Source organism: Condylura cristata, unplaced genomic scaffold, assembly GCF_000260355.1.
Source record: "Condylura cristata isolate star-nosed mole 26May11 unplaced genomic scaffold, ConCri1.0 scaffold00018, whole genome shotgun sequence".
NCBI classification, from domain to species: domain Eukaryota; kingdom Metazoa; phylum Chordata; class Mammalia; order Eulipotyphla; family Talpidae; genus Condylura; species Condylura cristata.
In genome coordinates, this window is record NW_004567119.1 from 10,220,668 (window position 1) to 10,243,284 (window position 22,617).

Below are 22,617 nucleotides of genomic sequence, written 5' to 3' on the forward strand. Positions count from 1 at the left end.
TACTTACCTGACTAGAGGGAATTTGTACTTTTTAGATGAATTCCAGCAATTGCTTAAAATTGAATTTCCTACCCAAGCACACAGTATTAGACAAACAATGTTTTTGGTGTGGCCCTATTAATGTCCACATATGAAGACACTCAGTTTCAATTTGAGGGCATAAATCATCAATTCTTCTGTTCTCATATTTATATGGCAATAGCCTACGGGGCTGAATGGTATAGTCATTTTTCTCTGCAACTACACAAGGTAAGTAAATGTGATATATAGGCATATCACCCCACCACTCTGCATATGGTGCACATTAAGCTTGTATTCATTTGCCATATGAATATAATTCCTTTTACCACATCTACTATTAGTTACAAGCAGTAAATACAGCGTTGTTTTGCTGGAACTTGAGGGCCTGCATTACATCATGGAGCACTAAACATCCTGGACCTTCTGGAGAATTTCATAGACGTAGTTTTAATGTCACCTAAACTTGAGCACTGCCAACATATTGCTTCAAACACAACTTGATGAATTCTTGGATTGAAAAATGCAGGGTAGCCTTAGTGTCAGTGCCAGAGTGCACAGCAGAAGCTGGGCCACGAGGAAAGCTCTGGATAAGGTTCATACAAAAACTCAGGTTCTTGACAAAGAATCAGAATGGACAGTAAGTCACAGCCCAGGGATACACAGGCTGCAAGCCCCAAGCATTGTTTTTATATTCAGAATCTAATGACAACTAGAAACCTAAAGTTAAAACAGCATTAAGCTTTCTCCAACTGCAATTTGCTAATGACCTGTAACTAAATGGTAATTTTCTTGCATGACAAGCTGGAATGATTTGTTTCACACAAAGTGTATATTTTGTTTGTCTTTAAAGAAAAACTGACTACAGACCTATAAATCCAGGTTAGGGTAGGGCAAAGAAAGGAAGTGACTTCTTTTACACATTGATATAATTAAACACAAATTGATATTTGTGACCCGTAAATAATGCATTGCAGGCGATTAAAGAAGTATACCTGTCTTATCAAGCACTGATTTTCCAATCTACCAACTAACATTAAGTCCCCAAATGCATCCAGCAGATGGTGCTCTAGGACACCTACTTACAGGGAGTACGCCGTGTTACACTCACCTATATTTTGTCAAGACAAAGAATAAGGATTTATCAGTAGCTTCAGTAAAACATATAGCTTTTACAGTAAAAAGAACATGATTCCCAATTATGGGCACAAAAATATACACATGCACAAGCACATGTGCTCAGAGGGAACCAGTAAATAATTCACACCTGGACATATTACGATGTTACTTTTCTTACAGACTTGATAAGTCGTCTATGCACATCAGTGGTATTTATGGTCAGGTGGCAAGATCATTCTAAATTCATTAAAAAAAAATTTAGAATGCCTTAAAGTTAGAATTCATTTTTAATTATAACAGGAATGTCTCATTAGGGTGATACTAGTAAAATTAACAACAGTAGGATTTACGGTAATGACTGAAGTGATTGATGAGAGTATAACAAAATGAAGTTTTAGACAGAGAAAAAGCAGGGCAGCTATGGCATACAGTACTTAAAAAAACAGCTCTGTGGTCTGTTATGCCTAGCCTTATGGTTAATAAAACCTTCTTTCTAATTAACGGTGCTGAAATATTCTTAAAGAACAGAATCTTGTTATGAAAAAAAAAGTTAAATACTTCTACTTTTTTCAGTAGACGCCATTCCCATAAAAGAGAAAGCTGACATAGATTAGCATGTCTGATTGCAAGAAAGAAAAAAAAAATGCCACCTTTCAATCAAATCAAAACCAGAATGTAAGAATGGAAAACTACTTTGCTGAAATACTATGCACACAAATCTATGCAACACTCTCAGTCATCAACCAACTGTTTCTAAAGTTATCAACTGGGGCTTTGAAAAAATTACCAGATACCTAAAAATATGTAATAAGCATTTAATTTTACAAGTTTAATAAGCATTTAATTTTAAGTTGACAGTTCTACAAATAGCAGATAAGTAACTATTTGGTACATTTCATCTTGCCTCTAAGATCATTTCAAAGTTTGGGATATTTAGAGTTCAGAATTCACTGGAGAACATTTTCTCCAAAATTTGGAAATATAGTCTGGATAGCAGTACTACACAGGGAAAATGAGAATAACAGGGAAATCATTTCAGTAAATACAAAATACGAAAGACTAGTCCTAAAATACAAAGGAGTAGTGGGGCAAAGAGAGATCAGCTTCTATATAGATCTATTCATCCCTCCACTGAAATGTTCTTGGTTAATTTTATAAGTTACATTCACAACTAAAGAGAATCTTGTTTTAATTCTTCTTCATACTAAGAACATTACATTCTATAGGAGATAATTATCAAAGATGGAAAATTATCTCTTAAGTAGGAAAGCAAGACTTTTGCCACATAACCTAGGCATGGATTTAATAAAATGGGAATCCAGTTAAAACCCCCCAAGTTATATTATACATAGGTCTTATCCAATTTGAATTAGCCTGATTTTGCCCAAGCAGTGAGCGTATTTTCAGTAACATGATTTTTTAAAAATACTAATAAAGCTTTCAAGCTATCAAGTTCACATACAGCACTAACCTGCATTTGGAGAAAATGGCCTACATAGGCTTATGAAACCCTGGCAAGTAAAATTACGGCTCAATTCTCATGATTTTTGAAATAAAAAATACTAAATACTTGAATGAGACAAAATGCATTTTAAAAGCAAGAGCCTAGTTTTCTTTTATTTACCAGTTTTCCCTTCAAAAGGGAAAAAACTCTAAATTCAAAATTAAAATTGAGGCTTGGTGTGCATTTCTAGACCATGCTACAATTATGTGCGTGTGCATACCAAAACTGGACAGTTTCTTAAAGGTCACTTACAATGCATCCATGAGATACAATATGGGCATAAGCTTAACTTAAAATTACTCATCTGAAAGCTCTGACTTCCGCGGCTGCTTTGTGGAGCCATCAATGAGCCAGAAGCTTATAAAATCCAAAACAGCTTGCAAGAATGTTTAAAACACAGTTCACACACGGTAAAAATGTCTTTGTTTTTATTCGTCATTTTCTTCTGAAAGCTTAGAATGGCTTGTTCATTTTTCTGTTCTAATGTGTGGAGATTCTCATCATATGTAAAACATGCCTATCTGTCTTTCCTCCAGATTCATCCTTCAAAGCTAAAGCAAAATTAAATTGGGACATAGATATTATAAAAGGCCAGAAAGGACAAGGTTCACTTTGAGAAGGGTAATTTCATTTAGTCAAGATACATTACAATTTTCTAAAATTTGTATTAGATGTGCTGCTATGTTATTGGCTTATTTTCTTCCTTTTCATTACCAGCGTGACTAGGAGCTAGTGTCCACCATACTGCAGACAGTGAGAGAGGGAAGATGAAGTGTTTTATAAAAAAACCCAACATTATCATATACTCTAATGCCAACAAGCTGGTGTTTGTGTGGTGATTTATATGCTCTAAGCATCGAGTGCTTCTGATAACGCTTTTTTAAGTCAGTTACCATTGCTTTCATTTTTACGGACAAGACAGAAGAACCACAGTAAAGCTTGGAACTTAGATGTATCACTTAAACTCCAGGATTTAGTCAGTCCTAGTCAATTCATCTGTTTATAGGACATACATGTTAAAATCATCTTTACGGTGACTTATAAAGTATTTAAATATATGCAAATACATTCTCCCTTCTAGAAAAGCTGCATACTTCCAATTTTTGAAATACTTAAGTTTCAGAAATGTAACAGAAACTGTATCGAGCACAGCTCATAAGCCTTTAGCTGTTTCTCAGCATACACACTGCTAACGACCATGTGTGACATATAGAATGTGATTAGGTAAGTAAAGGAAAAAAAAAATTTTCAAAAAAATTTTAGGCTGTTTATCTATCTATCTCACACTATTTATTTATCTATCACGCACATAGAACACCTTACATCACATTAAGGCAGAAGAAAAATCTGTGCTAAATATTGAGTAAAATGGTATATGTATTATTTATGTCCAATAAGTTTATCTGCAATAATTTAGTGAATTTCAAAAACAGAAATTACAGATACAGGAAAACAAGAAACTGAAAGTAGTCACTCATCTCCAAGGCCAGGAAGAATGAAGGACCAGAACTGAGGGTCCATAATGAAAAGAACACAAAGTACTTTTCATAAAAACGTGAGAAACAAAATCCCTGAAAATTACACATTTTAAAATTTCATTGCCAATACATATACAATTTAGATATCTGTGTAAATATGTGAAATATGTGTGTGTACCCTCCATATAGACACATGTGCTAAAGTCTGATCTGGTCACAGATCAGAACTGTAATCCATCACATACCATTACAGAACTGTAATCTATACCATCACAACTTTAAAATTGATGGCTTGATAGTTTTTCTGTTTTTTATATATTGATATTTTAATGAAGTACCAGTATTTTACATCCTTATTAATTTTTTCACAATATAGGGTTTCTCCTCTAGATCTTAAAATTATTTTTCATATTCAATTTGAACATATAGGCAATTATCCCTGTTTTGATCAAAATAAGCAACAGATACTAAAGGTTCACTGAATAAAAACTGTTTACCCACCATCTCAAACGAGATACATAAATAGAAAAGGCATTTGATGAAATACTTGACATAAACTTCCTTTAAAATTGTACTGGCTTTTGATGAAATTTTTAAAAAGGGTTTTACTGTCATAAGAATATTATGAATTTAATAAGCACAACTTAAGAAGCCACTCCAAAATAGATGTACTTAAACTTATTCAGACTGTTTCAAGATTTGGGATGAATGACAGAAGAATTCAGGTAAAGTAATGAGCAACAATATGGTCCTTTCTTAACCAAATACACTGCAACTTGCTTTAAATTAAGAAACTGTAAACATTTAAGAGCAGTTAAAGTGAACTACCTTATGAAGTAAAAATCTAAAGCTATTCTTGCAGGAACTCTTTGGTGTTATCATAATAATTTTAATTAAATTTTGGTTTTTCAGGTGGTCCCTTTAATTGTTTTTTCCTACTTCTTAATGTGTTTTTCTAAAGCCGTTTCTTTTTTGCAGCTGTGTGCGATTGGTTTTAATGGTAGCTGCTTCCTTTTTGCCTTCTGTGAATTACAATTTTAAATGGTTACACATTTTTTGTTTTACTGCCTTCAGCAGAGTTTCATAAAGATGTTTAAGGCTGTTGGTGAAGATTTTCATTTCCCATCTGAAAAACCAAGAGCCAATTTGAATATTCCACACTGGCCTTTTATGACCTGTTTTATCTTTTAGTATGTAAATGAAAGTATATTTTATGAAGAGTGGTTTGCTTCATGAGAATATTTTTCTTTTGTTCTTTTGAAATATAAAACCAATAAACAAAATAATATATGATTGTCTTCTATGTTGTATCTTTCAGTTTGTGAATGAAACACCTCTGTTTTATTTGATGACAGTCATTTCCAATGAAGAACTAGCACTTTCAGATCATAAGGACAACCTATAACATGAAAAATGAGATTTATGCTTGGATTTGAATTTTCATTGGTCAAAATGTTAGTAACGAGGCCATCTAGACTTTTCTTTAAGAATTAAAACTAAATGGTACTCAGTTTCACTTTTACCATAATGAAAAGTAAATTTACTGCAAAAAGCTACTTATATATCATTTGTAAAAATTTACTTATAAGTTGTACTTACTGCCTGGGTTATCTCCAATGCCACTGCTTTTTCCATTCCAGTACCATAGCAGAAGGGTTGCATCACGTGACCCTGAGAGAATGTAGCAATTTCCCCCAATATATGACTCAGAACGAGTGAGGCAAGTTACAACATCCCAATGGCCAAACACCACTTGGATCAATTTTCCTGAAATAGAGAACAGTTTATGTTTGTTTCTTTTTTTTTTTTTAATTGACAGTAAAAATAAAAAAAAAAAAACAAAAAAACAAATTTCTAGTGACAAATAGCTAATTAATAAAACAATGAAGCTATTTTAATTTGGATTTTGTAATAAAATTTGATCTAGTTCAACCATAATATTTTCTTTGATTAACATAAGTTGAACAGTGATAATAATTCTTGAAAGTCATATGCAGTTCTTCTTTTTATGGGATCTATAAAAGAACAATTTAAGTCAATTTGAAGAGCTCAGAATTACACAAACTCAGTTTTGATAAAGGGACTAGCTTATTGTGGATGCAACTGGAACCAGTTTTTTTTTCTGCTTGAATTTTCTGAGTGAATATTCCTCAGGGAATGATGATGAAATTAAGATTATGACAATTTATATAATAATAATGATTAGAAATGGTTGGGAAGAACCCAGTAAACTTACTATATATCTATGGCTCAAACACTGGTTGAATTATTCACATAACCATCAGGGAAAAGGTAAAGCCCCTACCTTTCAGAATCTTGGCTTGATTATATACAGTGTTTATAACTCACACAAATGTGTCTAAAGAATCAAGTATCTATAGAACCCTTCCTGGTTTTTTATTCCTGGTTTCGAACTAAATTTTTTCTTTGACATGGCAACTGAATCTACAAGTGAATGTCTTAATGTTCTGCATGAGGTTTTTTTCCTAAAATAAGATTTTCAGTGGAACTCTAAAAGTATTATTCAAATGTTTAAGAAAAAAGATCACCAAGCTAGAAAAAAAAAAGGTTAATGATCCTAAAAAAAGTATGTGTTCAACTTGGAACACAACCATTACCTAGTCCAAAGCTTAAGAACGCAATGAAATACTGGCATCTAAGTGTATTTGGCTTTTTAAGATCAGAATAAACAGAACTAAAAAAGTATTAACAATTAAAAAATCTTGCTTTTAATAAATTTGAACTTCATTACAGATGCTTCAAATTCAGAAATAAAGTATTGAGTTATACTTTATCAAAATCATATAGAGTATTAAATATAGTGTTCTTACTCATCTATAGCCCACAATAGTAAATTTAAAATGAGGTCCATTTTGATCTCAAATCGCAAAATTAATAAAATATACCTCTTTTCCTTGTGGAAAAAAGACTCAGTCAGAGCAGGTGTTTTAGCTGCTGAAAATGCTCACATCTGAATTTATTCACCCTTTAAAATAAACAGCAGGGGCCCTCCCTGGTGGCGCAGCGGGTTAAAGCACAGCACAGAGAAGCTTAAACCACTTCCGCATGAGTTCGATTCCTGCCTGCCCCGGAGGTGACCACATGGTGTGGCAGACCTCTCCTGACCCACCCACTGCTCCCATCAGCAGTGCACCTCGTCTATCTGCCTGTTCTGTGCCCCACTCTGTCTCTGGTGAATCCTCTCACCCTCCGCATCTCTGGCCTGTACCCCAGTTCTGTATGAATAAATAAATAAACCTTTAAAAAAAAAAATAAACAGCAGGGTCCCTTCCTGGTAGCTTAACAGGTTAAAGCGTAACACCATGAAACTACCTTCAGTCATTGCAGAACAATGTCCAAACCCTGACCAGGGAGGGGACTCACATGGCGAGGCAGACCTCTCCTGACACATCTGCTGCTCCCCTCAGCAGTGCATTTCAATAGATCTGACTGTTCTGCTTCCTACTCTGTCTGATGAATCCTTTCAACCCCTGCATCGCAGGCCCAGTTCTTGCACACATAAATAAATAAATCTTTAAAAAAAAAAAGAAAATCGACATCAAAACATTTCATTTCAATAAGTAACTTTGATCAATAAAGACTATGGTAAAAATAATTTTGGACTTTCTAGAATAAAAACATGGAAAAGAAAAAGAGTAAATATAAAAAAATTAGTAATTTTCACATCATTTCCAACTTCATGAAGAACAAGGCGGCGAGGAGTGGTGAAATGGATTGGATCAAATCAGAGGCATTACAAAGGAGAAGACAAAAATCAGGTAGGTAGCTGAATACACTCTTATTACAAAATTAAAAACTGGAAGGCCAGAGAATTTTATCTATTGATAGAGACTGAACAATCCATAATGTGATTGATTATGTTTTGGATCACCAAGTATTTGAAGTGACTTCTACTTCTGCTTATACCTGAATGTTAAGAGCAATGTAAAGCTACAGGTTATCTAGAGTAAGCTGACTTAAGACTTGACAACTATCAACTTAGTGGGTTGCAGGAATGAGGATGAGTTGAAACAACTAACTAGGTGGATGAGGCACACAGCACAGAGGAAATCCAGGCACTCTGCAGCACCAGAAGACTCAGGAAAGAGCAGCTGTCATTTGTAACATTTGCCTAATTTCCCACTCGAGAACGAAATGGAAAACTTTCACTGCAAAAGTAGGCTATCCCACTTTTCCAAGTGATCACTCAGCTCCTATGTTAGGAAAATGTATACTCAGTCACAGTGGTTTATTAAGTAATTAAAATTTCCTGTGTTTTACCTTTTACCCCCAAATTTATCACAATTACTTTTCATTTAATTACTTACTGAGAGTACACTAAGTGACCAGTGCAGGCCTTCTTACATGTAGGCAGTGGCAAACAAACAGACATGGTCCTAGCCCTACTAGTATTTACTGTCTGAGAAGACAGGTATTAAACAACCATTGCAGATAAGTGATTACAAAGGTGATCAGTATTATAAAAGAAGAGAACAAGGTAGGGCCAGTGAGAAAAAGAGGGTAGAATACATTCAGATAGCATCAGGGAAGATGGAAATGAGAGTGACATTTATGTGTTTATATCTAAAGAGTTTCGTGTTTTAATGCAAATGAATGGTATTTGCTATGATTTAAACTTTGGTTTCCACCCTGGAAAATAGTATTTTTTTTTTTAAAGATTTATTTATTTGTGCATACAGAACTGGGGTACAGGCCAGAGGCTCAGGGGCGGCGAGAGGCTTCACCAGAGACAGAGTGGGGGGCAGAACAGGCAGATGGATGAAGTACACTGCTGAGGGGAGCAGTGGGCGGGTCAGGAGAGGTCTGCCACGCCAGGTGGTCACCTCTGGGGCAGGCGGGAATCGAACTCATACAGAAGCGGCTTTAGATTCTCAGTGTAGTGCTTTAACCCGCTGCGCCACCAGGGAGGGCCCCGAAAATAGTATTTTTTAAGTGTACTTTCTCCTGTTCTGGCAGCCTTCCTCAGCAATATTTGTTATTGCTATAGGGTTGAGGTTCACTCCTTCTAGGTAAATCATAGCATATAAACACCTGCTGCTCTTTTGGTAAATAATTTTCTGATAATCTCATAAATGTTCCTCAACCTTTATTTTTTGTTTCCTTTAATACCAGCCCACCTTTCCACACACTAATATCAAATATTACCACAACTACTAGAATATCCCTTTTTTTACAGAACAAATTTCTAGTTAATGTTTTATTTGACAGCTGTGCTACAAATAAAAAAAAAAATCAAGCTCAGGACTCTATACCACTGAATCTAAACTGTGGCTTGAAAATAATTCCCACTGCAGAGGGAAGGTTTTATTGTTGCTTCTGCTGTTCTGGTTGTGTCCTGAAAACATGATTTATGTTTAAAGAATTTCCTGTTACAACCATGTTTCTCTCTTCTCCCCTCCCCAAATCTAATAAAAGAGTTATTTTATTTTATTTTTTTGGCTATGTGCTAAAATATAATTGAATTCAACACTTGTGCTAGGTTTGCTATTATATATTATTGAACATACCATTTTCCCTTGGCCTCTCTACTACATTTAGGAGAAGGTATTTAAGTATTCCTATTGTCAAACAAAAACAAACCCAAGTTCAATTACCCTAACTAAAAATTACGTTAAATAAAACTATCATCAGTTTGCATATAAAATACTAAGAAAGAGGGCCCTCCCTGGTGGTGCAGAGGCTAGGATGCGGCAAGCTGGCTGCAGTGGCTTCAGTGCAGGCTGTCCCCCGCCCCCGAAGTGATCCACATGGTGCTGAACCTCTCCTGTCTCGCCCCCTGCTCCCCTCAGCAGTGTACTTGGTCCATCAGCCTGTTCTGCTCCCCTCTCTGTCTCTGGTGAGTCCTCTCACCGCCCTCACACCTCTGATCTGTACCCCAGTTCTGTATGCATAAATAAATAAATCTTTAAAAAATATTAAGAAAGATATAGGCCTAGTGTTTCACACTTTTTTCCCCTGACTTTCCTGGTAAATTTAAATTATTTTATTGTACAAGCTAATCAGCCCTACTAAATGAAGTTAAAAAAAGAAAACTACTTTTTAAGCAGTATTGTTGATAGTTTTGGAAAGAGAAGACAAAATGTTATCTAATTAAGACTAATCTAGTATGGCAGATATATCAAAACTCTGTGTTCTAAATTATAGCATTTTCCAAATTAACCCATGATGACAGACAATACCTAATACAAGATAACATGGTAGAATCATAAGCAATGCTACTTATGAAGTCAGAATACCTTCTTCCACTAAATTACTCAAAAATATTTCAACAAGTTGCTTAACCTTTTTGAAGCTGCTCAGTTTCATGTGAAAAATGGGGATCAGGAACTCTGTTCTGTTTCACAGACTATTGTGAGGCTAATACAATACCAATCCCCACTGTAATTTGAATGATGCTACAGGACTTTTAAGTCCCATAGTAATTAACCTCATACAGCTAAACATGTAGTAAAATCCCAATTAATCAGGAAGCTTTGAACACTGTTGCTTTCTTTTTGGAGCTATGAATAAAATGAAAATTATAAGAAAACTAGATCATCAGTTCCATAAAACAAAAAAATAATATCACATCGAAAAACTTTTAGGGCTTATTCTACGAACAGTACATGTTCGACTATTTTCCACTACTCGTAGCTATGTTAAAATAACTATCATCAAAATGCACCATGACAACCTCTTTGAGTAACTACCATTTTTCAGTATCTTGTAGTTACTAAAATAGAAGTATGTACTCATACATTTTATAAAGATTAACAAACTGAGAGGTTTATCATAAAAAATTTAGTTAACTAGAAATTTCAATTTAAAAGAATTGACCATTTTTCTACAACATTTAAACAAGACATTTATAGATCCTGTTTTAGTTGAAACATCTACTTTTGCATTATCAAGTTATAATGAATTATTATCTAATTTTTATTTTTTAACTATTAAACTTCAGATTTACTACACCTAATCCACAGTTTCCAAAATACTTGAGACTCTTTTAAATTTGTCAATGTTTCCTAATATCATATATGCAAAAATGTACATACATTTACTTGATTGGATCTTCTGTAATAGTACTGAGTTGAACTTGGTTTGTCCCGTTGGGAGATGAATGCAAATAAATATATAGATATAAACTCGTATTTTAACAAGATCTCCTGTCACACATAAAATCAGTAGTCAGCTACTTTTCTTCACGATTGTGTAGCTTTCAGCAAGATTCTTTGCAGAAGTGGGTGGAAGCAAGATATCGACAACCCAGAAATACACTTAATGAGAATATCCAGTAAGGAAAAAAAAATCTTTTAAATAATACAAGAGTGGGAAAGTACACCTGCACGTCTGTGTACCTGCTGCTAGGTTATACATATACAAGGACACATGGTGCTTGCTCCAGACGTGCTGAAGTTAACAAAGCAGTGGACTATGTGAGTGTGTTATTACTTGAAAGGGAAAAACAGTATCTTAAAATTTTAGAATCCTGTCATTATGGAAGGAAGATGAAAAACATTCTAAGTTTCTCAATGCTACTTGCAGTAAACTTTAGTTGAATGATGAAGAAAATAATAGTTACCTGTGTCTGTAGAATAGACTCGGAAACTCTTATCCCAGAAGCCACAAATAAGAATATAGCGGTTATCTGAAGTGATGACAAAGCACTGGGAATGGACTTGAATGCTTTGGTCTAAAAGGTCAGTGATTTGCCTCCTATGCATTCCTGTATTGCTGGCTGTGGGAACAGAGGAAGAAAAACAAAAGCCACTAAATCAACACACACAAAGAAATCCTATAGTTTCTCATACTGGGGCCACATATTCAGAAGAGAGGCAACATATTCCAGGGCATGGATATGTGAAAAAAGCAAATAGAAAAAAAAAACCCATCTGATTGAAGAATGTGGGGAGCTCAATTCAATGTCTTAGTATGATTTTTCTTTTCTGGAGCAAAGAAATAATAATCATACTCTACAATGTGAAAACAGTACACAATTCTCAGAACATCATTTCTAGCTGTAGGACAGGACCAACTAGATTACAATCTCCTGATTGCATCACAGTTAGGTCTGTGTTTGTGACAATCTCATTACATCTATTGTCATGAGAATGGATTCATGGTATGACAATCTATTACTTTAACTTTTTGTCACAGGGAAGAGATATTAGAATTTAAATGCCATATATCTGATATATTATAGCATCGTGTATTACTTTGGCTTTTACACATCTTTAATTTGACTAAATGTGAACCCCCATTTTCCCGTTTACAGTCACACTTGCATATAAGGAAAAGGTAGAGTGACTGTTTATTAAAGATACTTGTAATTGAAAAAGTCAAAGCACAGCACACTGCCACATCCTTACTCCTATGTAAGCAATCAAACAAGACCATCTGGCAATGTGTGCTCACAGTGCTTCGAACACCTAAGATGGGGTCTGTCACCAGGCACAAGGTCAGACACGGAGAGACATCAAGCACTTGGGAGGAGTAATAATCCTGTGGAAATACACTATCGAGCATGTCATTATCAGGAGAGGAATGTTCACTGAGATGCCTTTATTTGACATATGGCCAACCAGATACATGCACTTAGTTTTTCATCTAAGAATGATTTTTGCCACCAACTTTCTCATACAAATCATGGTTCTCACACTTAAAGGTGATTGTATCAGATATAGCAAGAATTTTACCAGAAAAAATAAAGTCAAGTTCTGTATGTAATTATTACATTTCATGTACCCTTTCTTCAGCTCTTGGGAGGAAGAAAAACAACTACAAATACGCTCTTGATAACATAGAAAAAAATATTTATGGGCTCTCCCTGGTAGCGCAACAGGTTAAAGCACATCATTATGAAGCTCTCCAAAGCCATTACAGCACGAGTTTGATCCCCTGCCCCAGAGGTGACCCACATGGCGCGGCAGACCTCTCCTGACCCGCCGCTGCTCCCCTCTGCAGTGTACTTCATCAACCTGCCTGTTCTGTTGCCCACTCTGTCTGCTGAAGCCTCTCACCCACCACACTTGTGGTCTGTACCCCAGTTCTGTAAGCATATATGAATAAATCTTTAAAAAATATTATATTCAGTATGCCTAATAACTGAATTAATGTGCCAAATTTAACAGAAATCTCAGACAGTAAAACAAAATAAAAAAAAATACTCAAAGTAGTCTCCAGTGTTGTGCTGGGACCCCGCTGGGTTGTGGAGGAATCGAGTATTCCCACCTTTTGGTATACAGCAACATGTGATGTGCTGTAAAATTCTGCCAGTGTCTGACCTCACAACTCAACCAAATAAGATGAGAGGCAACCATGTGATAGTAGGTTTCAGATAGTTTGTATGTGTGTGTGTGTGGGGGGGGGGAGTTAAGGAACTAGAAAATTACAGCAGCAGCAAGAAGGGCTCTTCCCCTGCACCCCCTTCCATAGTACACCACGGAGACCCTAGTGTCCCACTCAGTAAAGCTGTGCGACACAGTTCAGTTTTCTTAATACTAGAAACCTGGTTATTAAAAAGAGGATAGTTTGTACTTTCTACACTGGTTACTATAATTGCAAGTACATTATGGAAGAAAATTGTAAAAATTGTCTACTTTTACCAGTGTCTATATGACTTTAGCTGGGTTTTTTGTTTTTGTGTCTTTGTTTGTTACTGTTTTTGGTGTGATCTCTTTGAAAGACCTAACCGAACAAGATTTGGGCACACATACAAATTCAAGTTAAGTGACCACAAAGTAGCCCTGGATAAGTCTGATGCCCCTTCAAGATGCAGATGAACTATTTACCAAGTGTTTAATTGTACTTTAATATTGTAAACCCCCTTTCAAATATATCTATCCATCCATTCATCCATATACCCATCTACCTTCCAAGTGCCTTTCCCTTATTCCCAAATAAGCCTCTTGAGAGCATTACTGAATGCAATTCTATTTAATGAATTAGGTATATTTTCTAGATAGCAGTCTTCAAATCAGGGCAGGCTTGGAAGTGCAAGAATGTATAAGGTTTCCTATGGGATTCACAGGCACAGATGGTTTTAAGCAAATCAGTTTCTAGTTCTTCAACTTTCATGTGTTCTCTTGCCTGAAACAGATTCATGTGAGAATTCTGTCAGTTTTTCCTCCTTATCTCCCCTTTTGAATGCTCTTCTTCACTAGAAAAAAATAAAGGCATATGTCTTTTATATTTAAAATCTTACTGTGGTGTTTTACTCAGGCAATAAAAAAATCTCTTGAGAACTAAATAAAGGGTCAATTCAAACCACTGATGTGATGCTGAGAAGTGAATGCCTCAGTACCAAATCATTCATAGGACAGGTGGTTTCCAATTCACTGCTTTCAATAAATGGTAGAAGGATCTAATCACGCTGATAGATTGATAGATCATTAAAAGTTTTAATGATAAGCAGCTAAAGAGATCACTTAATGATAGACTATAAAAATAGCTCTCAATAATAGATTACTATATGAATTTTGTCACATTACTCAGAGTTCAAAGATTTGAGTGACACTGTTAAACAAAACTCTTACTTTCCCCCTGTATTTTTTAATGAGTAACAATCCTCAGCACTTCCATTTATTAAAAAAAAAAAAAGAATTGTTGACAAATCCTGTCTCATTTGGTAACAAATAATTTTTATCCACTAAGGTATGTCAATGAAAAGGGCCTGTTTCATAACAGATGTGTTTTTTTTTAATGTTTAATACAATTTATAATTTTTAATAATAAGTATCAGTAATATCTGTAATAACAACTCAATGGAGATTGGCTTTTAAAAATCTGAGCCCTACTTCCATAGGGAATCCTAACAAATTTATATGTATATAGCTAAATTTCCATATGTATTGTTATTGCTATAAAGTATAATAGGATCATTAATTTTCAAAATCTAAAATAAAATTGTATACAGGAAATAGAATGAAAAGTATAAATTCAAGATATAATGTAAAATTTTTAACTTTTTTTTTTTTTTAAGATTTATTTATTTGTGCATACAGAACTGGGGTACAGGCCAGAGGCTCAGGGGGCGAGAGGCTTCACCAGAAACAGAGTGGGGAGCAGAACAGGCAGATCGATGAAGTACACTGCTGAGGGGAGCAGCATGCAGGTCAGGCGAGGTCTGCCGTGCCATGTGGGTCATCTCCAGGGAAGGTGGGAATCAAACTCATGCGCAAGTGGCTTTAGCTTCTTAGTGCTGTGCTTTAACCTGCTGCGCCACCAGGGAGGGCCAAGATTTTTAACTCTTAAGTGTTGTATGTATCTTTTGAAAACAAAATGTTGAGTATCAACTCACTTTGATATTTAAATTCCACTAGATATATTTAGAATTTTATATACTGTGCCAGAAACTATAGCCTTTGCCACTAAATTTGTGATGACAATTTTTAGATGTCAACCTAAAAAGAAGGTATATGGTTTTGAATAATGGTTTTAGGGGGTCTAAGTGCAAAAATCGAATATCGAGTGACCCAGAGCAGGGAAGGTAAACGTGGCCTAGTGGGAAATGTGGCCTAGGTCCGGCTGGAGCATAAAGTTTTGTCGGAGCACAGCAATGCCCATTTGTTTACATATCGTCTCTGGCTGCTTTTGTGCTACCACAACAGAGGTAAATAGTTGTCTGAGATTTTATGGCACACATAGCCTGGGCCATTTACTATCAGATCCCTATCTGTCTGGTCTAAGGGTTACAATATATAATCATTTAAATAAACTTTGCACTACAGGATATGCACTGTCCAATATTAGGTCAGACTTCAGATACAATGTTTTATCTGACTTGGAAATAGGCTTTGTTGTTTTCCTGACTTTCAAACTTGAACCAAGTGAGCAGTTACTATTTTTTTAATATGTGGCACATCAAAGAAAAACAAGATTTAGGACTCAGAATAGTCTATTTTTCACATAGGTTGTTAATTCTTAGATTTCTGCTTAAATTGGGGAAATAATGAATGGATTAGTTGAATTTAAGATTAGTTCAATCATCCTGATAGTTCATCTGCCAATGGTAGCTGTTTAGTTCTTCATTGAAACATGGTTTTAAAGTTAAAACAACAACAAAAGACATATAAAGAACAAGCTTTTAAGAAATAAATCAGCTTATTTGCATATTTGTTTAAAATGTATTTATGCCAGGGAAATATGACAAGAAGTCAGCTATTCATATGGCAGCATATTCATATAGCAAGGCAATTAAGGTTTTTAGTCTGAAAGTTATTGAGTATCATCTTCAACATCAAGGCTTAACATTTTTCATGAAGCCGTGTTTGAATTCCTCCCCCACCTGGATGAAAAATGTTAAACTAGAGATTTCACCTAACCTACTCAAAAAGCGTAACTGCAATTAAATACTGTAAGTCATCTGCTGCAGATGCTCATTTCATCCCAATGGCTCTTTCTGGTCTCCTCCCTTCTCTTCCCCTCCTTAACAAATTTAACCTCCAATGGCAATTTATAGGACCCCAGGAAAATGAATACAAATATCTTAACACTGCCATTGGCTGGGCAATATATTTCAACTCCGAAACTGCTCTGCAATTGCACATTAATCCCCTCAGATTGAACAGAGGGTCCAGGAAGAAAGGATTGATCTCCTTTAATGATGAAACCCTGGCACTACAGTTTTATTTTTCACAACACAGGGCTGCTAAGAACCCCACTGTTATTATGAAAATTTCCCTAGCAAAGGAGCTCCATCACATTACCGGTGCACCAATTCATCATAACGTGCCTCGCTCCTGCTCATCAACAAGTCTGAGTGATGAAAAGATCCAATATTATCCTGACAGTACTTCACGCGCATTCTCAATCACACATTATTACAGCATCCATATTAATTTTCAGTGACACGCGTCCTAGGCCTGTTCAAATTAGGCAAACCAACGAGGGGGAGTTGATGAAATACCAGCATAGCCACAGCTCATTGCATTCCAATTTGCATGCAAATGGTTTATCAGGAAAATTCCATTCCCAGCAACCAGCAAGTGAAAAACAACTGTAATCTACACTTCAGGGCCACCATACAGAGCTTAATGAATCGCAAAGAGAGAAGGAAGTGACAGACCTATGAGAGGATCGATTTCCACTGGCAGCTGGTATGGCTGGTCTTGTACAGCACCTTGATGAGCTAGAATTCACAAAAGATGGGGGGGGGGGGAGAAAGCATTATTTTTCATATAGTAAACTACATAAAAATGCTTAAGTCAAATCTTATGGAGAACTGTTTTCAACCTCCAAATCCCTCATACAATTTTATGAAATTTAAGGAAAAAAAAAACCCCAGGTGCTTTTATGGCTAGCTTATTAAACATTTATTTTAGGTTAGTGCTGTTCTGAACATGTGCCATCAGCAGTGGCTCCAGTCCTAGGCCATAAGCTATAGCAGATGCTTGACTGGCAACCTCTGATGCTGCAACAAAACAAAATTAAGTGGTAAAGTGCACTGAAAACACAATGTGACAACCATCTGCTGACTGTAGCAAATACTATTTTTTTGTTACTTCTTAAAAAGGCAGTTTTGAGAGCTGCGGCACAAAGGATCCACAAAACCGTCAATTTATGATGGAGAAAGGGAAAGCTCTAAGTCAGGGAACATTTAGTGTTTCATCCATCACTTAAAACCAATCAATTGAAAGTTTGAATAAAAATAAAGAAAGCTATCCATAGATAAATGTTTTAGTTAAGTGCATCTGGCTGAAACATTTTCTTAAAGACTGTATTGAGGTTTTTTTTTTTAAAGTTTTATTAATATCTAACATTTCCATGGCTTCCAGTTTCAAGAGTATTTAAAATAGTCTTAAGAAGCAAATGAATAACAAAAATCAATCTATACTAAGAATAGCTTGTTCAATTCTCAAAATGGTTCTTAAGACTCAAGCATGCTTATTTTGTAATTCAAAAGAGATTTTGTAGGTTATTTCCCAGTCCTTAAGGTGGAAGGACTTAAGGTAAAGAGCTGTATTAGGAAGTAGGAGCTGGGGCTAGCTCTGGAAGCCTCAGGCACGCCATAACCTGCACGTGAAGGCTTTTTGGGCCACATGGTGTTTCCAGCTTTGTGATTCTATCAGTTAAACTCTGTGCCCCTTTCAAAGTATTTTTTCCAAATGACTCAGCCTTCACCAGTCTGGTAAGTATCTGTCTTTTGTAGGCTCCTAAGCATTTAAAATACTGGTCAGTGTTAGTGCTCTGCTTAATATTACCAGGTTTTAGGAAATCTTTACTACTGTCCTGAGGGTTTGAATAGAAAGTGGGATACATTCCAATAAGCTCACTAGATTAGTTTTAAACTTATAAGGTCTTCATTTCCCATTATTAAATTCCAAATTTCTAAGGATGTTTGGAAGATCATTCATTTTAATAAAAATATCTGAATATCTGCAATATTAGCATTAGAAATTATACTTGAGTGTGTTTAAGAAATTAAAATGGCTGAAGAAAGGAAACTAGCTGTTTTCATTTTTTTACTGGAGGGACGTATTGTCTTTGCTGGTTACTGGCTCTCCTAGTGAAGCTATTACAGGAAATGGTCAGGGAAAATGCACCTCTCATGTACCCCATAGCGCCATTTACTTCCAGTATTGTCAGCGCCAATCAACCAACACCTGGGGAATTTGTCTTTACTTCTCTGAGAACCAGGGATCATAGAAACACTGAAACCCAACTGTCAGTTAAAGAGGTTTAGAAGATTAACTCTCTATGGCTCAAATCCCAGGAAAACAGCTATATCTAAAAATTCTGATTCTTTGTGACGGGCACCTCAGTGAGTGTAGTCAACAAAGTAGGGTTTTGCTTGAATGTTAATTCATTTTTTGTTTGTTTCATTCTAAAAGCTCTTGCATTTAATTTGGCATGAGAATTGATATTTTGCAACCATTTCATATATTTTAATGAGTGGTGTTTTAGGTATATCTTAAAAATTTATACAATTTATCTTGTAAACGTTTTTTTTTTTATTTTACAAAAGTTTATTTTGTATTGTAAAAGTTTTTAGATAAAACAATGACTTGAGAGAAAAAGGCTCTAATCTCCAGGACTTTAATAAGATTTTTCCTTCTTAAAAATATTCTAACTAGTGGCCAAAAAGAATAGTGCTAAGTCTAGATTCCAAAGTTCTGTTCTAATGAGAGGTAGTGAATCACAGAGGGGTAATTCTACAATTAGAGTCAGAAAACTTGGATTGAAAGCTGGCTCTACCACTGACTGGCTCCGTGTCTTCCTTGGTAAAATGTGGGGCTGGAGTGAATGAACTATCATATTTCTTCCAACTCTGATGGTTTTATGATTCAGATGGTTATTTCAGTAGTATCTTGCCATTAGCTACCATGACTATTCACCATTTAATAGATTAGAATGTACTTAGGGGATTGTAGAGTTTTGTTTGTAGAGTTCAGGTGCTTTTTTCCCCTCTCATCGAAAATGAATCCTCCCATGTCATTCATAAAAAGGCACATGGTAGACACTTGGTGTTTAGTAAACAGATGAGTAAGAAAGTAGAAAAGAGGAAAATAGCTGGTAAACACAATTTATTTATTTATGGAAGACTATGGAACATCATATTAAAATATTATATTAGAAATAATGTTTATCTTTAAGAAATAAAGACAAACCACCAGATGAATAGTTTATGTTTTAATATTTGTACTATATGTCTCAGATGGGACTTCCTTAAACCTTTCAAACTTGCAAGCATTTTGACTTAGGCTAATTAAAAGCTTAATTATAATATAGTAAGTGGCTACAATAAAGTCTCTATACAGTGTTCAGACTTATGATGTTTTCTGCTTACTTACCGGGAAGGTTGTGCCACTTATTCACAGCGAAGAGCCTGTTAGCAGTGACTGTGATTACAGCAGGCGTGGTCAGACCAGGCTGGGTGTTGGCTGCCACGTGAGTGACAGGGGAGTTGGAGGGGAACTTTAGGACCATGATAACATCCTGCTGGGCTTGGTCTGTGAACATCAATGGACTCTGCAGGAGGAGATACTGTTGAGTGGGCATGACAAGACCCAAATATACAAGGAAAAGACATAAACAAGACAAGAAAGAGAGGGTGCAAGAAAAGAAAAGAAAAGGAAGACCATGTTAACACCAGTTGCAGTGAAAGAACAGCAGCAGAAATGGCTTATAGAAGCAGCAATTCGGTTATCTTTGTTTTTCCTGTACAGCTTTGGGTGAATTCTTTGTTGATCAAAAGTAGACAACAGTAACAGAAATGCCTTTAAAAAATCCATACGTATTATTAATTCCTGTCCCCATCCCACTTCCATGAAGAACTAAAAAATTATTTAGAGTCTAAATAACCAAAGTACGGAGATTGCATTAAACCATTCAAATTACGATGTCGTGTTAGTTACAAAGAAAAGGAACACAAGTAGGCAGTAGGCACAAGAGCAAGTCAAGGTAATCTCCAAAGGTCATCAAAAATTGCTGGATTAGCATGAAGATTCTGACAACTAAATAGATAACTAAAACAATAGCTATACATATGTTTACATTATTACAGTAGAGAAATAACTTATGAATGCAATATACAAACTTAATTATAAAGGTGGTTCAAAGCAATGGATAATTAAATGTACTTGTAAAAACAATATATTTATATAGTGTACCAAGTCATAAATACTGCCCTATTATAATGCAAATGCCACCACTTTTTTGCTACAGCTGAGGAAAAACCCAGATTTCTTTCCTCCCTCTTGAAAAAAAAAAAAAAAAAGCTCAAACTTCTGATTTCTTCTTTGAAAAGCAGAAAGCAATGGAAATGTTACACAAAATACTATTCTAATAACTAGCAACAAATTAAATCTTGAAGTCTACTAAAGATTTAAAACATTCCTACAACCTATATGTCATAATTCAAGACATACAGAACACCATTCTGATTTACTGCCTTTATTTATCCTTTGTGGTAGTATGCTATCATACAGTAATTGCACTGTACATTTTCAGCAATTCTCTTCTACCATGTCTATTTTCTAGCTGATTAGTATCATTCAGAATGGAAACACTTTGATGAAGTGCTTCTGGCTGCTTTCCTATCGCCATATTTCAAAACACCAGGTATATGTAAATGTGTAGGCACATATATTAAACACATATTTATTCAGAACTGCTAATAAAAATTAAATACATTTGCATTTTTATTATCAGTCCTTTTAAAAAAGTTATTAAGAGTACTTAGAAAAACATATTGCACTAAGAATTCCTATTTGCACTCTTTGCATAAAGGTGTAAATAAAGGCAACTAATAAGCTACCCAGACACCCTTCTGAGCAAGTGGCTAAAAGCCAATCAATATTATGAGTTAATCCTCCCTGGATGCTCATTCAATTAAAGGTGTCAGTAATGCCTCATCTGATGTGGCCTCAATTAAATCCAACTATCTGATGGTGTGAAAACACAGGGGGATACAGCAACAGCACCAAAACCAGACAAATAGGCAGCCTTCGTGTGCCTGCTAATTACTACACCTGGTGTATATTATGGCTCATGCACTTAACGCAGCACGAGGTGGCTTTAATTCCTGCTATATTCGTTTGTGTGAGCACGCGCGTGTGTTTGTGTGCAGTGGGCTTGTTGAAGATTACTGGAAGAACTCATTGAATGTTAGTACAACAATTAATAAACATCCAGGTCTTTGATTTTTAAAACCTCTGGTGTTGGTAAGTAATTTCCATCATATCAAGAACCTTTAAGGAATTTTGTGAAACTGCATAAAAATGAGAAACTATGAACAAACAAGCTATAAGCTTACTTTGAAGACCTTTTGGGAAAGGGAAATGAATGTTATTTCAGAATATCAAGTCTTATTTTTCAATTACATGGAATTCGAGGAGTATTTGCTAAAGTTAAGTTATAAACTGAGAAAACGGGAGTATAATATACATCATAAAGTCTCACTAAAAGGAAGCTCATACGCATCGTTGAGCTTAACTACTCATATTTTAAATACTGTTAGACTCAAATTGAACAATTCCATGCTTATGCCTTAAACAACAACAACAACAAAAAGCACAGAAAAATCTCTAATGTTAGGAAGAGTATGTTGTTTATAAAATGACTTTAGTGAGCCAACTCTTAGCCAAACAGCAAGTACAAGCCACTGCCACAGAAACCATGTCCAGAATGTTCTATACACTCTACTAGCTGTCCTTTAGTCTGTCCCCTCACTCCATGCTCCAATGCAGGCAAATAAAACCTCTTGGGAACTTCACCACATCCTAGACTAGTTAAGTACAGAATGAAGAGCACTAGAAATGCGAAAAAGCACATCCCAGGGAATGGCCAGTCCCTGCTGGTGATGGCAGCAGCAGGAGAGGGGCAGAACAGACACTGGTCTGACCCCATCTGCCTTGGCGAGCCAAGCCCAAAGTGGAAGCACGAAACTACCATCTAAATTATATTTTTTCTTCCCAGGTGAAGTGTGTACTTGTTGATATTCTGGCTTCTTTCCAACATTACTTTCTTGCCCACCCACCTATGTGTAAAGCTGAAAAA

The 22,617-nt window shown here is 35.5% G+C and overlaps 1 protein-coding gene across 2 annotated transcripts in view; it reads right to left on the reverse strand.

Annotated features, from left to right (window-relative positions):
• LRBA (LPS-responsive vesicle trafficking, beach and anchor containing) overlaps nucleotides 1–22,617 on the reverse strand; it is a 497,077-nt gene that overhangs the window by 19,025 nt on the left and 455,435 nt on the right. Inside the window, exons 49-52 of one of the 2 annotated variants that reach the window (XM_004685322.2) lie at nucleotides 19,911–20,088; nucleotides 17,186–17,248; nucleotides 11,702–11,857; nucleotides 5,722–5,886 (exon numbers count right to left, since the gene is read on the reverse strand). In XM_004685322.2, coding sequence (XP_004685379.1) covers nucleotides 5,722–5,886; nucleotides 11,702–11,857; nucleotides 17,186–17,248; nucleotides 19,911–20,088 — 562 coding nt within the window. Of the gene's footprint in view, nucleotides 1–5,718; nucleotides 5,887–11,701; nucleotides 11,858–17,185; nucleotides 17,249–19,910; nucleotides 20,104–22,617 lie in introns of both variants that reach the window. The other variant, XM_012726881.1, reaches the window with a different exon arrangement.